Below are 15,042 nucleotides of genomic sequence, written 5' to 3' on the forward strand. Positions count from 1 at the left end.
AAGTTAACGGAGGGCCTTCAGCTCAGGTCAAGATCCCAGGGTCTTGGGATTAAGCCCCACGTTGGGCTTCCTGCTCAGCTGGAGTCTGCTTCTCCCTCTGCCCTTCCCCCTACTCATGTTCTTTCTCTCTCCCAAATAAATAAAAAATAAAATCTTTAAAGAAAAACAAGAACCATGCATTATCTCAAAACCTATTAAGCACACCAAGAAAGGAAAAAAAAAAACGCAGGACTACTAACTTTGGACTTATTCACCAACTATGCACCATTAGGAACACAAAACTCAGAAAGGTTTTTCACAATAAAATTTTCGAAGTCTATCTTTGATGGACTTCAGTAACTGTCAAAGCCTCCTCTTGATGAGGCTAAACTGAAGCACGGCAGGAAGCTGTCCTGTCTGGTCCCTGTGATATATAACTAAAGTGCCATTTAGGTTAAAATCATAAAATAAAAGAATGAAAATTCTCAGTGATCATCTCTGAAACTTATATTGCTTGTTTCACCTATCAGGATCAAAAAACCAGGGTAAGCAAGATAGAACAAACTACCAATAGATTTTTTGCCTTCTATTTTATTTTAAATACAAATGAGATACAGATTTTGATGAGAATAATGTTGAAAATGCACAGATACTGTTGGAAGTTGGAAATGATAGAGAAAGGAAGTACACATGAATTAAACTATTCTGTGTTGGAAATATTCAAATTTTTTTTTTAAGTAAAAAAACATGGGGCTCAAACTCACAACCCTGAGATCAAGAGTCACAGGCTCCACCAACTGAGCCAACCAGGTGCCCCATATCCTTCAATTCTTTGAGAGTGCTGTGGTTGGCAGAGCATGGCCTCCCAAAGAGGTCTACATCCTAATTCCTGAAATCTGTGAATATGTTACCTGACAAGCAAAAGGGATGTGTGTACATTCAAGACCCCAAGATGAGATCATCCTGTATTACCTGGTTGGGCCCAATCTAATCACCAAGGTTCTTAAAATGGGAGAATCTCTCCTACCTACGGTCTAAGGGAGAAATGACTATGAAAACATGGTTAGAGAAATGCATAGCTGCTGGCTTTGAAGATGGAAGAAGGGGCCTCAAACCAAGAAATGGGAGTATTTATAAAACTGGAAAAGGCAAGAAAACAGATTCTCCCCCAGAGCATCCAAAAAGGAATGCAGCCCCAAGGACACCTTGATTTTATCCTCAGTGAGATAGATGTTGGACTTCTGACCTAAAGCCTGTAAAAATAATAAATTTTTGTTGTTTAAAAGCCACTAACGTTGTGAATATTCACTACAGCAGCCATGGGAAACAAACATAGACGCTGAGAGTACTCCATGTTAACTCCCAAGACACATTCCACATCTACAACAAGGTCAGGTCTATAAAGGGTTTAGTACCTTCACAAGGCATGCAGGGCCCTTCTCCCCTGGCAGTGGAAAATTCAGGTCAAAAGGAGAAGAGAGGTTCAAGAAGTTCAGCTGTTGCCCAGTAGAAGCTTCAGTTTCTAAACGTTTTGGCTCTCCACACCACTGAAGACCACCAACACTCCCTAAATTCAAAGAACAGCACTGTACTTAGTCATTTTTAAGGCTTCCTAAAGAGTCTTTCAAGTTTGATATAAATGATGCTTCTGAACTCAAAACCCAAGTTGTTACAGTTCTTAAGAAAGTAGCATATGCTAACAAAACCCTCTGTCTGAGCTAAAACAGAAGATTATGAAGATCTGAAAATTTTAATCATTTCTCCCATTAACAAAAAAACTCCTCCCTTCAAACCTCAAGTATTGTAAAAGTTAGTATTTAATACAGTGACTGTGACATCTTTAACCTACAAAACACACTGTCTACTGACAATGAACCCACCTTGAAAGAACATGTTTTTCTACTTATTAAACAGAATAAAACCATATAGCAATAAATTCATTTACTAAATAATTTGTAACATTCATTATGTACAATTCATTCTGATTCCTAAATCAGGCTAGCTGCTGGCAATACAAAAATGATTTAAAAAATGCTCTCTATCCTTGAAAGTAGTCACAGCTTAGGGCGTACAATTAATTAGAACCAACATATAGCTTGCCCCACCATAAAACAGCTCAGCAATAAGAAGGAATATACTATTAATACATGCAACAACCTAGATGGATCTCAAGGAAGTTTTGCTGAATGAAAAAAGTCAATTCACAAAATGAACAAACTGTATGATTCCATTTATGTAACTTATTATTTTATTAGGGTTAATGCTAGACTGGAATCTTTTTTTTTTTTTAATTGCAGTATACCTGACTACATAACACTCTTGTAATAACATTAGGACAGAGATGAAGAATGGATTAGTGTTTGCTAGGGGTTAGGGACTTGTGGCGAAGGGAGAGGCCAGAGAGCAGGAAGCATGACTCTAAAAGGGCAACTTGAAAGACGTGGGCAATGGACTGTTCTAGATACTGTGGTAGCAGCTCCACACGTGACATCTATAAGTGACAACACTGCCCAAAACTAAATACACACAAATAAGTACATTTAAGATAAGAAACGTGAATAGAAGGTCGAAGGGTGGTGTCAATGTCCACTTTCTGGTGATGATATTCTACTATAATTATATAAGATGTTACTATCAGGGGAAACTTATTTCTTACAGTTACATGTGATCTTATCTTAAAAAAAATTTAAAAATATATATAGCTTGAAAGATCACCTAGAAACCAACAAACAAGTTAAGCTGTACACAAACGCACTCAAATGTCCAAGGGCCCTATATACAGAATGACATCCAAACAAAACGCAAAAAAGAGGAGAGCATCAGCTGCTTAGGTGATAAGAGAAATACCATACATCCCAGATGCTAGTATGTTATTTATTGTTATGACACACACTAATTTTAATGAACACTTAGGGAGTGGGTGGAGAAAAAGACCACCACATTTGTACAGATTGTAAAACATTCCAAAGTTAGAAACATTAAAATATGCCTTTGCTCTAAGGAAATACAGTAATATGAAGTTCTAAAGTAGGAAATCTATGGTTAAATGAAATTTTTAGTAATTCTTTACCACTCTCAATTGAATCTTACAGATGCTCCTTGACTAGACTGAATTGTTTGACCCCCTCTCCCTTCAACTTGCCTCCTGATGATGGTGCTCAAGAGAAGTGAATAGACATAAAAGAGGAATAAAGACAAACTTATCTACCTGCCATAATTAAGAAACTCACCACTCCTAAACACTGTGATTGGTGAAATCAAGAATGAAATATGTGAATTATGAAATTATCTCATGCTCTTAGGATATTGCAACTTTTGGTCACCCTGTATTATCAGAATTCATTGGGTTTTCAGCATGTTTCATGATAAACCACTACAAATGTGCATAAATAGAACAGAACTGTGACTATTCTAAGGGCTCTCTGCTCTCAAGCTGAGAACGAAGTTACATAGTTGACCACAATTTCATAGTTATCCTCTGATGCTTTTGATCTTACTAAATTAACGTACCACTATTTGGGGGCGCCTGGGTGGCTCAGCTGGTTAAGCATCTGCCTTCAGTTCAGGTAGTGATCCAGGGCCCTGGATTGCCCTGCATCAGCCCCTCGCCACCCCATGTCAGACTCCCTGCTCAGTGGGGAGCCTGCATCTCCCCCTCCTTTTGCCCCTCCCCTTGCTTGCGTGCACGTGCTCTCTCTATGAATAAATAAAATCTTTAAAAAATAAAAACGTAACACTATCTCAAAAATCAAATGAAAAAGGATGTTTTCAGATATAAAGAAAAACATTTTCAGCATAAAGTACTAGCTTCCATATTACTCAGGAGCTGAGATAAAAATAAAGAATGAGAAAAGACCTTTTTCAACTAGCCTTCTGAAACTCTTACAAATTAACAGGAAAGCAGACACGTCTAAGTGATGCCTAACTGCTCATTTATGAAGCAGTTTGACCAAAGAGTACTGTAGAAACTCACAAAACTGTCTATAACTGATGAACTTGAACGCAGGGTTGTTAAATCATGGTCAGTTCCTAAATCTAGAGCAATATTACACAACCTTAACTCTGAAAACACATTTGAGAGAGAGAGAGATGTACAGAAAGCTCATTGGCATACACTACCTGCTTGCCTGGCCCCTGCATGTTGGTCTTTCTGTTTATTGGGCTGTAGGTCCATATCTTCATCATCTTCGTAACTCCTCTTGTGACGACTGGGAGTGTAGGATGTCGAAGGGCTGACTCGAGCTTGGTTTGCATTAACATAGGCGTTAAATGAAAAGTTAAGAAAAATCTACCATGAATTGAGGAATCCTAAGGAATCCTAATTACAGGGCTCATAAAAGCTGACTGGTTTGCAATTTGGTTAAAATTAAAACATCCTTTTAAAAGACTGGACTTCCAGTTCTGATCATCAGAGTAGCAGCTTAACCTCATGCTCCCTACCTGCACTATGAAGAACTACAAACTGCACAAAAGACATGAGCACAAAAGACATTCAGGCACTGAATGCTGTAAAGGAGTTTAAGGCTATAGTTCCTGAATAAGGAAACACACCGGGAAACTCCACATTCTTCCCAGCCTTCTCTTGGGAATATTTCCCAAACTGCAACAAAGAGACATGAAGGTCTCACCCTTGCTAAGTAGAGAAAACAGAGCACACAGTTCAGGGTTACTGAGCAACAAGAATTTGCAAAGCAAACAAAAACAGAGTAACAAAAAGGCAAGTGTTGCAGATAAAGACCCAAAAACCTGTTCAGCTTTTACTTGGGTCTTTGGCTGAACACAAAACTATGGATGTACAGTCAGGATTCCTTGAGGCCTAGCAGGAAAACAGTTGCTAGTTGGCTGGGAGCTAACTGTAAATTCTGGAAATTGTATAATACTAGAACTGGACCCTGATGAACATCTTGGGTACTTACTTAGGTGTGACCCAGAAATAGCACATCTCACGAACACATCTCCTACACAGCAAGGGCCATTCCATACCCACCTTAACAAATTTCAAAACCAAGCCATGACAAAGTCAAAGTGATCCACTTAAATCACCTGTCAGAAAATGCAACATTACTGGAAGGAAGACAAAACCAACCCTCTACAATGTTGTATATCAGCATATAGTAACACATTATTAGTTATATATAAAGAGGCAACAAAACATGACTTACGATCAGGATTAAAATTAATAAAAACAAACCCAGAGAGGACTCAGATATTGGAATTAGCAGACAAGAATACTAAAAGGTATTTAAAAAATCATTTAAAAAATATATATAGCCTTTATTGTGTTAAAGTATGTTCCTTCTAAACCTTAAAATTCAATTTTAAAACAAAGACGAAGGGCACTTGAATGCTCAGTCAGTTAAGTATCTGCCTTCAGCTCAGGTCATGATCTTGGGTCCTGGGATCAAGACCCATGTTGGGCTCCTAGTGGGGAGTCTGCTTCTCCTTCTCCCTCTGCCCCTCTCCCATGCTTGTGCACGTGCTCTTACTCTCAAATAAATGGATAAAATCTTAAAAAAAAAAAAAAAAAAAAGACAGCTGAGTCAAAGATGAGGGATGTTACCAGAGAAATGGGAACGATGGAAAAGAACCAAATGAAAAATCAAGAACTGAATATCTGAAATGTAAAGGAACAAAAAACCCCCACAATCTTTGTCATCTGGAGAATAACAACATTTAATGATTATCTGATTGAATCCCCAGAAAATGAGACAATGCCAAGAGACTAAGACAGAAAAATATTTAAAGAAGGGCACCTGGGGGCCACGGTCAGTTAAGCATCTGCTTTCAGCTCAGGTCATGATCCCAGAGTCCTGGGATTGAGTTCCACGTCAGGCTCCTTGCTTAGCAGGGAGTCTGCTTCTCCCTCTGTCTACACCCACCCCACTCCCATAAATAAATGTATCTTTCACATAAATAAAAGCTTTAAAAAAAATTTTTTTTTAAGAAATAAAGGCTGAAATCTGAAAAATACCAGACTACAGATCCAAAACCTCAAAAATACCCAAGCAAGATAAACACAAAAAAGCCCACACCCAGCCCATCACAGTAAAACTGCCAAAAACTATAGACACAGAGAACATTAAAGGCAGCCAGGGAAAAATCAAAGATATTACATACAGGAATACAGTAAAATGACAATTAGACTTTCCTCAAAAAGCAACAGGGATCAGGGCACCTGGGTGATATAGTCAGTTGAGCATCCAACTCTTGATTTTGGCTCAAATCATGATCTCAGGGTTGTGGATTGAGCCACACATCAAGATCTACATCAGGCATGGGGTCTGCTTAAGAGTCTCTCCTCCTCCTCCTGCCTCTCCCCTCACTCACTCTCTTTAAAAACAAAACAAAAGGAACAAGCAAAAAAAGCAACAGAGGTTAACAGACAATGGAAGAAGACATAGAATGCTGGGGAGGGTAAAGAGCTGTCAATCCAGAATTCTGTATCCAGTAAAAATATCCTTCAAAAATTGAGGTGAAAGGGGGTACTGGGTGGCTCAGTGGTCAAGTATATGCCTGCCTTCCACTTAGGTCGTGATCTTGGGTTCTGAGATCAAGTGCCGCATCGGGCTCCCCTTGAAGAGCCTGCTTCTCCCTCTGCCTGTGTCTCTGCCTCTCTCTGTGTGTCTCTCATGAATAAGTAAATAAAATCTCAAAAAACAAAACAAACAAAAAAAGAAGTTGAACCAAAAAACTCACCACCAACAGATCTACACTTTATTATTTAACATTTTAATCTTTAGATCTGTGCTTTAAAAAAAAAATTAAAAACAGCCTTAGTGAAATGACTCTATATAAAAACAAAAAGAAAAAAGAGAACTAGAAATGGTACATACCACAAACACAAAGACACTGTTTCCTCATTTCTTAATTTATGTAGAAAATAAACGCTTACAGCAAACAGGATAAAGTATTGTGGGCTCCATAGTTTAAGTACAAATGAAGCGAATGCCAACAGCAGCATAAAGAATGAGAGGAAGAGATGGAAGTACAGTGTGGTAAGATTAAAAAGAAAAAAAGAAATCACAAGGAAAATTAGAAAATATTTTTGAGTTGAGTGATGGTGAAATCAAAATCTGTGGAATGCAACCAAAGCAGTTATTAGAAAAAATATATAGCCTTCAATGCTCATATTAGAAAGGGAAGCTTTGAGGGATCCCTGGGTGGCGCAGCGGTTTGGCGCCTGCCTTTGGCCCAGGGCGCGATCCTGGAGACCCGGGATTGAATCCCACGTCGGGCTCCCAGTGCGTGGAGCCTGCTTCTCCCTCTGCCTGTGTCTCTGCCTCTCTGCCTCTCTCTCTCTGTGTGACTATCATAAATAAATAAAAAATTTTTTTAAAAAAAAGGGAAGCTTTGAAAATAATTATCTGAGCCTCCACTCTGAGAAGCTAGAGAAAAATTAAAGCCAAACTAGCATAAAAGGAAATAAGTCAACGAGATTGAAAACAGAAAATTCAACAGTTGGTTCTTTGACAAACCATGAACAATACTGATCCAGAATAAAAGAAAAATTAATTAACATTACTGGAAATGAAGAGAGATCATTGCTAGATATTTCCCAGACATGAAAAGGAAAATAAGGAAATATTATGAAAAGCTTTGTTACTGACATAAATTTAACAAGTATGACTAAATGATTTTGAAACCATTACTTGAAAGATACAACTTATCACAACTGATACACAGAGAAAACTAATAAAAAACCTAATTGAAAATCTTCTCACAAAATGCCAGGCCCCAAACTGGAAACAACCCAAATGCTCATCCAGTGGAAAAAATATAAACAAATAAAATCAGCAATAAAAAGGAATGAGCTACTCTCACACACAAAAGGATAAATCTCAAATGTATTATGGAGAACAAAAATCAGACACAAAAGACTGCATGATTCCATTTTATGACACACAAGAATAGGTAAAATGCAGCTACAGTGAAAGAAATCAGCACAATTGTTACAAGAGGACAGTGAAGTGCCTGGACATAAGGGAAGTTTCTGGCACAAGTTCTTTACTTTGATGGGTGTAAAAAAAAATGGGTGTGCATTTGTCCAAATCACTGGAGTGCAACGTTAAAATTCATGGATCTCAGGGTATGTGAACTATGCCTTAAAAAATTACTAAAAAATTTAATGAAAACATTAAAAATGAAACTGAGATGTCAAAACATCTCTCAAAAGAAACATGTTTTTTCCCTTCAGAATCCAGAATTAGAGCAGCCCCAGTGGCGCAGCGGTTTAGCGCCGCCTGCAGCCCGGGGTGTGATCCTAGAGACCGGGGATCAAGTCCCACATCAGGATGGAGCCTGCTTCTCCCTCTCTGCCTGTGTCTCTGCCTCTCTCTCTCTGAATAAATAAATAAAATAATCTTTAAAAAAAAAAAAGAATCCAGAATTAGTTATTTTGAAACTGTGTTTTTATTTAATTATGGTATTCTTTTTCAGTACCTTTAAATCCACCTGGATCTTTTTAACAGTATTTCACTATGGGAATGTACCACAATTTTATCATTTCTCAAAGATGCATACTTGGGTTGTTTTTATAACTTTTCTCATTTAGGACAAATGAAAAACATTTCATTAAAATAAAGCCAGGCTCTGTAAACGAAGAACAATTTTTTTCCAGCTAACTTCGCTGGTGTAAAAAGACTAAGTTTCTAAAAACGCAAAATTTAATTGTGGTCTTTTCAAATAATAAAGTTATCAAGAACCTCTCAGCACAGAAGAAATTTCAGATAAAGGATATTTCTTTTACCCATGTAGATTCCCCAGGCACTGGGACACAATAGAAAGTCTGTCTTTCCAAAGTGGTAGTTCGTGGGGAGTTTAAATCCACTTCTTGTTGAGGCTGTGATATACACAAAAAGTATATTTAAAATTTTATTAAGAAAAACAAAAATAAAAATTTTAATTAGCAAGCTACATATTCACATTGTTTGCAAAACCATAGTAAATATTTCATATTAAGAATGAAGAGGGATCCCTGGGTGGCGCAGCAGTTTGGCGCCTGCCTTTGGCCCAAGGCACGATCCTGGAGACCCGGGATCGAATCCCACGTCGGGCGCCCGGTGCATGGAGCCTGCTTCTCCCTCTGCCTATGTCTCTGCCTCTCTCTCTCTCTCTCTCTCTGTAACTATCATAAATAAAAATTAAAAAAAAAAAAAAGAGGATCCCTGGGTGGCACAGCAGTTTGGCGCCTGCCTTTGGCCCAGGGCGTGATCCTGGAGACCCGGGATTGAATCCCATGTCGGGCTCCGGGTGCATGGAGCCTGCTTCTCCCTCTGCCTGTGTCTCTGCCTCTCTCTCTCTCTCTCTGTATGACTATCATGAATAGATATAAATAAATAAATAAATAAATAAATAAATAAATAAATAAATAAATAAATAAACTAAATCTAAACTATCATTTTTAAAAAAGAAAACAGACATAAAATCATTTCATATGCAATCAATCCATGATCTTCTCTCAAATCCATATTATATAGCACCTTGTTACAAAATTAAATCCTTTTAAATAAATAGGATACTTTAATTTTTTTCAAAAACAAAGCATGTCTCTCACATAAAAAAAATCTTATCAGCCTAGAAAACAGGAACTTAATGAAATATGCATTAAGAAGTAACTCTGAAAAAAAAAAAAAAAAAAAAAAAAAAAAAAAAGAAGTAACTCTGAGGGACGGCTGGGTGGCTCAGCTGTTGAGCCTTCAGCTCAGGGCACGATCTCAGTCCAGAGATCAAATCCCTCATTGGGCTCACAGGGAGGAGCCTGCTTCTCCCTCTATGTCTCTCATGAATAAACAAATAAAATCTTAAAAAAAAACAAACAAACAAACAAACAAACAAAAAAACTCTGATATGAGATTTGAGTCAGATGTTATTCCCTAGAAAAGGTATGTTCTCTATTTTCAAATATACTTAGAAAATCCTAAGAGGTGGAAAGGACCCAAATTTAATATTAAAATATTACTTTAATATTACTTTTAGTACATACATAGGACAAAAACAATCTCTTAAAATAAAACATAGATACCATTTTGTAGAGGGAAATAAAAGAGTTGTCAAGTTTCAGCCTAAGCTAGTTATGTCCAAGCAAGGCTCTTTGTGTGTGTTTCTTTCTTTCCAGGCCCAAAGTTTTCCTGGTTTGGTGTTTTTACTTATGACCTTTAGCAACACAATACGAATTCTTTGCCTTCAGCAGTGTCACACACGGACAGACTCATGTATTTTATTTTCCTTATTTCCAAATGCTGAGATAACTAACTTGTGGGGATACTACATTACTGTGTACTAGACAAAGCTGTGTATTGATACCTTAGGCTCATATGAGTTAGGGCTCCTCAAACAAGGGATACAGCAAGTATTTATAAAGTTGCCTCATTCATTTCGGCACCATATTTTACTTTATGGAAACACTCTCAAAGAAAAAGACACTGGGACACCTAAAGTTCATCATGTGTTAAGATTAGCAAATCCATCTTTCACAAGTCCCCCTAAATAATTATAGGAAGTTACATTCTTGTTTAATATTCACAGCAACCTTTCAAATTAGGCCTGTTCTTCTGTCAGGACTGGCCCTGAGCTAGAACACTTCACTCAATCAGGCACAGCTTCTACTCTGAACTGATGTGCTGGTATTAGGGCTTATAAATCTATCTCTTGAGGTTTGGGTAACCAGGGGTCAGACTCCCAGAATGTAAAAAGCCCCAGATAATCTAAGATTCTGGGTCAGCAAAGCAGAGAACTAGACAGAGAACAGAGGTAACGCCACCAGGTGCTACCTTTCTACTTAAGCACTGGCCTGATCTATTGTCATCTGTGATACTTGTTTTTTTTTCCCCAACAACTGACAATTACCATCACAGTTTCTAAGGAACCACATTAAAACCCAATTTCAAAAAATACAGATATACTGTAATTCCTCTGTAACTGCCTTTCTGCTAAGTTTCTACCTCAAGACTGTCGCTTTCACAACCATAATTATATCCAGTGTCCTCTGCCTTCTTGCCTCTCCCATTACAGATATGTAAGAGTTTCCATTACTTCTATCAAAGAAAGCTTAGTTTATTAAAAATATTTTTCCTAAGGAAACAGGATTTAATGAAATTTAACTTAGAAAGTGTTAAGTCCTAAGTTAATCTTACATTTTTACTTTAAAAGAATTTATTATAACTTGTAATTTTGAAACCAAGTATAGATATTAGGAGAATAAAGGCATTAGTTTTGTTATTTACAATACTCCACCTTCTAAGAGATTTTTAGAAGATAAAAAAAGTATCAAAGAAACTCTTAACTAAGAGGTGAATAAAACATTTCACATAACTTCTTAGAACTTATTTACACACTTGAGATCAACCAAAAGAAATAAATTCGCTGCTTAAGAAAAAATTCTTATTAAAATGTTTTCTGTATCTTAAGGATACATACCCCACACTCTGCTACATCTCTATATTTTCCAAAATGAAGGACCTATGATCGAAAACAAAGGATAACAGTATCATATCAGTATATCTGATTCAAAACCACCATAAACAAGGATAAAATTAATACCACTAATTACAAACAGAAAGTTTCATGAAAAAAAGCAATACATACACGTGCTTTTGTATTTCGATTAACTGTTTCATAAACTCCCATGTAAAACTCAGGGTCAAACATATCCTGAATCATGCAACGAAACTTCACAAAACTGTTAGGTTTCAAATAATGAAGGGGAACTTCATTCAGTGATGGTACCTTAAAGAAAAACAAGTCAGTAAGATACTATTTGTAAAACTGTAAGCACATATACAGAGACTGTATATCCAGAACCCAACCCTCCCACACACACACACCAAGACCCATTAGGAAGCCAGCAAACTCAAGAGTCAACATAAAAGTGCTAGACACAAAAGTATTTTTTATGTCCTTCCAAGTTCGTATAGTGACATCTGATTCTAATGTAAAAGGATGCTTTTCCTTAAGAACACTTCTCAAGTAGCAGGCACTTGCTTTGTTGAGCTCTTAAGACTAGTACATACCAATTCTTTTTAAATGAAATAAAACAAAGATAATCGAGAATCTCGCAATTACTGATTTGATTTGAAAGTAACACGGTCAATTACTGCCACCTAGAGGCACCAATACAGAAGCAATGAATTGCCTGAAATTAAAATTTCAGTTGGAAAAGGGCAAAATCTTTTAATTCATGTGCACATAAAGCAGAAGACAGTACACTTTAATGTATATAGTCTAAAATTTTAGTGATTGTTTTGGCAGCACATATACTAAAATTTCATGTGGGTTACCACTCTACTGAGAAAAATTGGAAGTCAGCCCAAGGCTCTCCCCCAAGAATAACAATAAACTTACCCATTTAGGAGCGTTATTTTCCTTCAGCTTTTCCTTAAAATATTCAATTACTTTCTTCTCCCAGTCAGGATTAACTCCATTTTGGGCTGAAAGAAAAATATACTTTTCAAAACTAAAGGTACAATACCTAACAATAGCCTAGGGTCACAGGAGGCACTTCACAGTCGGGTGGAACGCCGCTGCGCTGGGCACTCAGGAAGCCGCCCTACCAAGGGGGTTGAGTATTACAACGCAGGGCGGTCAGCAACCTAGCTGAGAATACCCACAGGATGAGATATGAAATTACTTAAACAAAGCAGCATACGAACTATCATTTGTAAAGCACAACGCTTTTTGAAAACATTTTTAGACAGATATTTTCTTTACAACTACCCTAAAATTAAAGGGAGTTCTTCTAAAACTTTTTTTTTCCCATTTCGGGAATGATTTCAAACTTCAAAAAAAAAAACTCAAATGAATAGTACAAAGAATACCTGTATCTTTGTTCCATTTGCTTTATCTCATCTCTCATATATATTTTTCTGACTCACTTGAGATTAAGTTATACACATCATAAACCTTTGCCTTTTAAGTATTTCAATGTGTTTTTCCTAAGAACAAAGATTATCTTATATAACGATACTGTTACCAACCTCAGGAAATTCCAAACTGATACCATACTTTTTATCTAACTTACCATCCATATTCCAATACTATCCTTTTTTTTTTTTTCTTTTTTTTTTTTTCCAATACTATCCTTGATTGCACTTTTTCCTCTTCAGTACAAGAGCCAGTCTAGGATCGCATATTGCTCTTAGCTATGTCTCTAATCTGGAACAGTCCTTCAACCTCTGTATGTTTTATAACATTTATATTTAAGAGGAATACAAACTGTCTAAAAATGTAGAATGCTCCTCACTTTGGGTCTGATGTTCCCATATGATTGGATTGCAGTTGTGCACTATCGGGCAGACTGTTCTATAAGTGATGCTGTGCCCTTGTAATGGGACCATCTAGAGACAAGATGTCCATCTTCCCCTCACAGTAAAATTTTTCCCCTTTGCAACTATTAAGTAATATGGCAGGAGACACTTTAAGACCAGGTAAAAAAAATTTATGAATCTTGCCACAACCCCCAGATTTAGCATCCACTGGTGCCTCTTACAATGATGACTGCAAAATGATGAGAAAACGGCTTTTAATGTCACGTTAAAGAAAACCGGAGCACCTGGCTGGCTCAGTTGGTAGAGCATGTGACTCTTGATCTTAGGACTTTAAGTTCAAGCCCCATGTTGTGTACATTACTTAAAAATAATTTTTTTTTAAAAAAAAAGGTAAGAAAACCAAGGCTTTGGGAAAAAATTACAGGAATTGACCAAGACCAAAATACATTACTGACAAAATTAGGAATACCTATTTGGGAGAACAAGCAAACCACATAGCTAGCCAGTACTTCCACCATTTATACTCATCACCTAAGTGCTATGTAGTGAAGTAAAGGAACTGCCTCTATTTGTTAGAGCTGATTGCTAGAAATACTCATAGAATTCTACTAACACCCCTGCCCTGTGTCTGGACCCCTCCGGCCACAGTGAGGCACCCGAAAGAGTGCACTAGCAGGGGCTTCAGCTCAGAAGAGTTACAAGACGCTGGTGTCTGCAAGAAGGTAGCAGGGCCCACTGGGATCGATCCCAGTGGATCCAAGAAGGCAAAACAAGTCCACAGAGTTCCTGCAGTGGCCATGAGAATACTACCCCAAGCTTACCCTCTTCCCAGGAAGCCCTTGGCCCCCCAAAAGGGAGACAGCTCGGCTAAAGACCTCAAATTGGCTGCCCAGCTGATGGGACGAGTCATGCCCATATGGAAAGTTTACGAGGAGAAAGCTAGAGTCATGTGGAGGAGGAGGAGGAAACTACAAGGTAATGGCTAGTGTTCACATGGCCCATGCCAATGCCTGACTCTTTGGCACTCAGGCAAAAAGGGCCAAGGACACTACAGAATAGGATTTTGAGAAGAAAAAATAAAGTGTCATTGGCAAACTGTGATAAAAATATAAATATGTAAACAAAATGCCCTCTAAGTGATTCTGACAAAGTTTCAGAATAACTACCGTATTAGGTAAGTGTCAATAAATGATTACTAGTAGAATTAGACAAAAAGAATTAAAAAGAATGAGTGTTTTTGCTTCCACTGAAAACGGCTATTTAAAGAAAAGGTTGATACACAGTCATGACAGCATACCAACACTGCTTTTCTGACTGCATATGTGTAAGAACCATGAACATGCTTGGGGCAGGGGTGGGTGGGTTGGCTAGCCAGCTCAGTTGGTGGAGTATGCGACTCTAGATCTCAGGGTGGTAAGTTCAAACCACGTGTTGGATGCAGAGCTTACTTTAAAAAGAAAAGAAAGAGCAAAAACAAATGAACATGACCATGCCACATAACAGATGACAAGGCTCCATCAGACAGTGACTGGAAGGTGGTAAGGTATGGGTATACAGACAGGATCTTCTAAGGCCACCTTACAAATTGTTGCTGCCCAACAATTAAGGGACTGCAACAGATAATTAAGAAAAATAAATAAATAAAGCATGCAATAACTGTCCATTATTTATTAAGCCTACAGTGTGTCCGGCACTCTACTAGGTTCAATAAGGATACTGATAGCTAAAGAACTTAAAGAAGCAGTAAATAATAACAGCCAAAAGCAAAGAGAATCTAACGCAGGTCAAATAATCTCAGAAG

At 37.5% G+C, this 15,042-nt stretch overlaps 1 protein-coding gene across 3 annotated transcripts in view; it reads right to left on the bottom strand.

Annotated features, from left to right (window-relative positions):
* LOC112672427 (minichromosome maintenance complex binding protein) overlaps positions 1 to 15,042 on the bottom strand; it is a 49,682-nt gene that overhangs the window by 19,634 nt on the left and 15,006 nt on the right. For 2 of the 3 annotated variants that reach the window (XM_025467429.3, XM_025467428.3), the window contains exons 2-7: positions 12,319 to 12,404; positions 11,563 to 11,703; positions 11,395 to 11,436; positions 8,717 to 8,818; positions 4,099 to 4,243; positions 1,395 to 1,546 (exon numbers count right to left, since the gene is read on the bottom strand). In XM_025467429.3, coding sequence (XP_025323214.1) covers positions 1,395 to 1,546; positions 4,099 to 4,243; positions 8,717 to 8,818; positions 11,395 to 11,436; positions 11,563 to 11,703; positions 12,319 to 12,404 — 668 coding nt within the window. Of the gene's footprint in view, positions 1 to 1,394; positions 1,547 to 4,098; positions 4,244 to 8,716; positions 8,819 to 11,390; positions 11,437 to 11,562; positions 11,704 to 12,318; positions 12,405 to 15,042 lie in introns of all 3 variants that reach the window. The other variant, XM_049103638.1, reaches the window with a different exon arrangement.

The sequence above is a fragment of the Canis lupus genome, chromosome 28 (assembly GCF_003254725.2).
Source record: "Canis lupus dingo isolate Sandy chromosome 28, ASM325472v2, whole genome shotgun sequence".
NCBI lineage: Eukaryota > Metazoa > Chordata > Mammalia > Carnivora > Canidae > Canis > Canis lupus.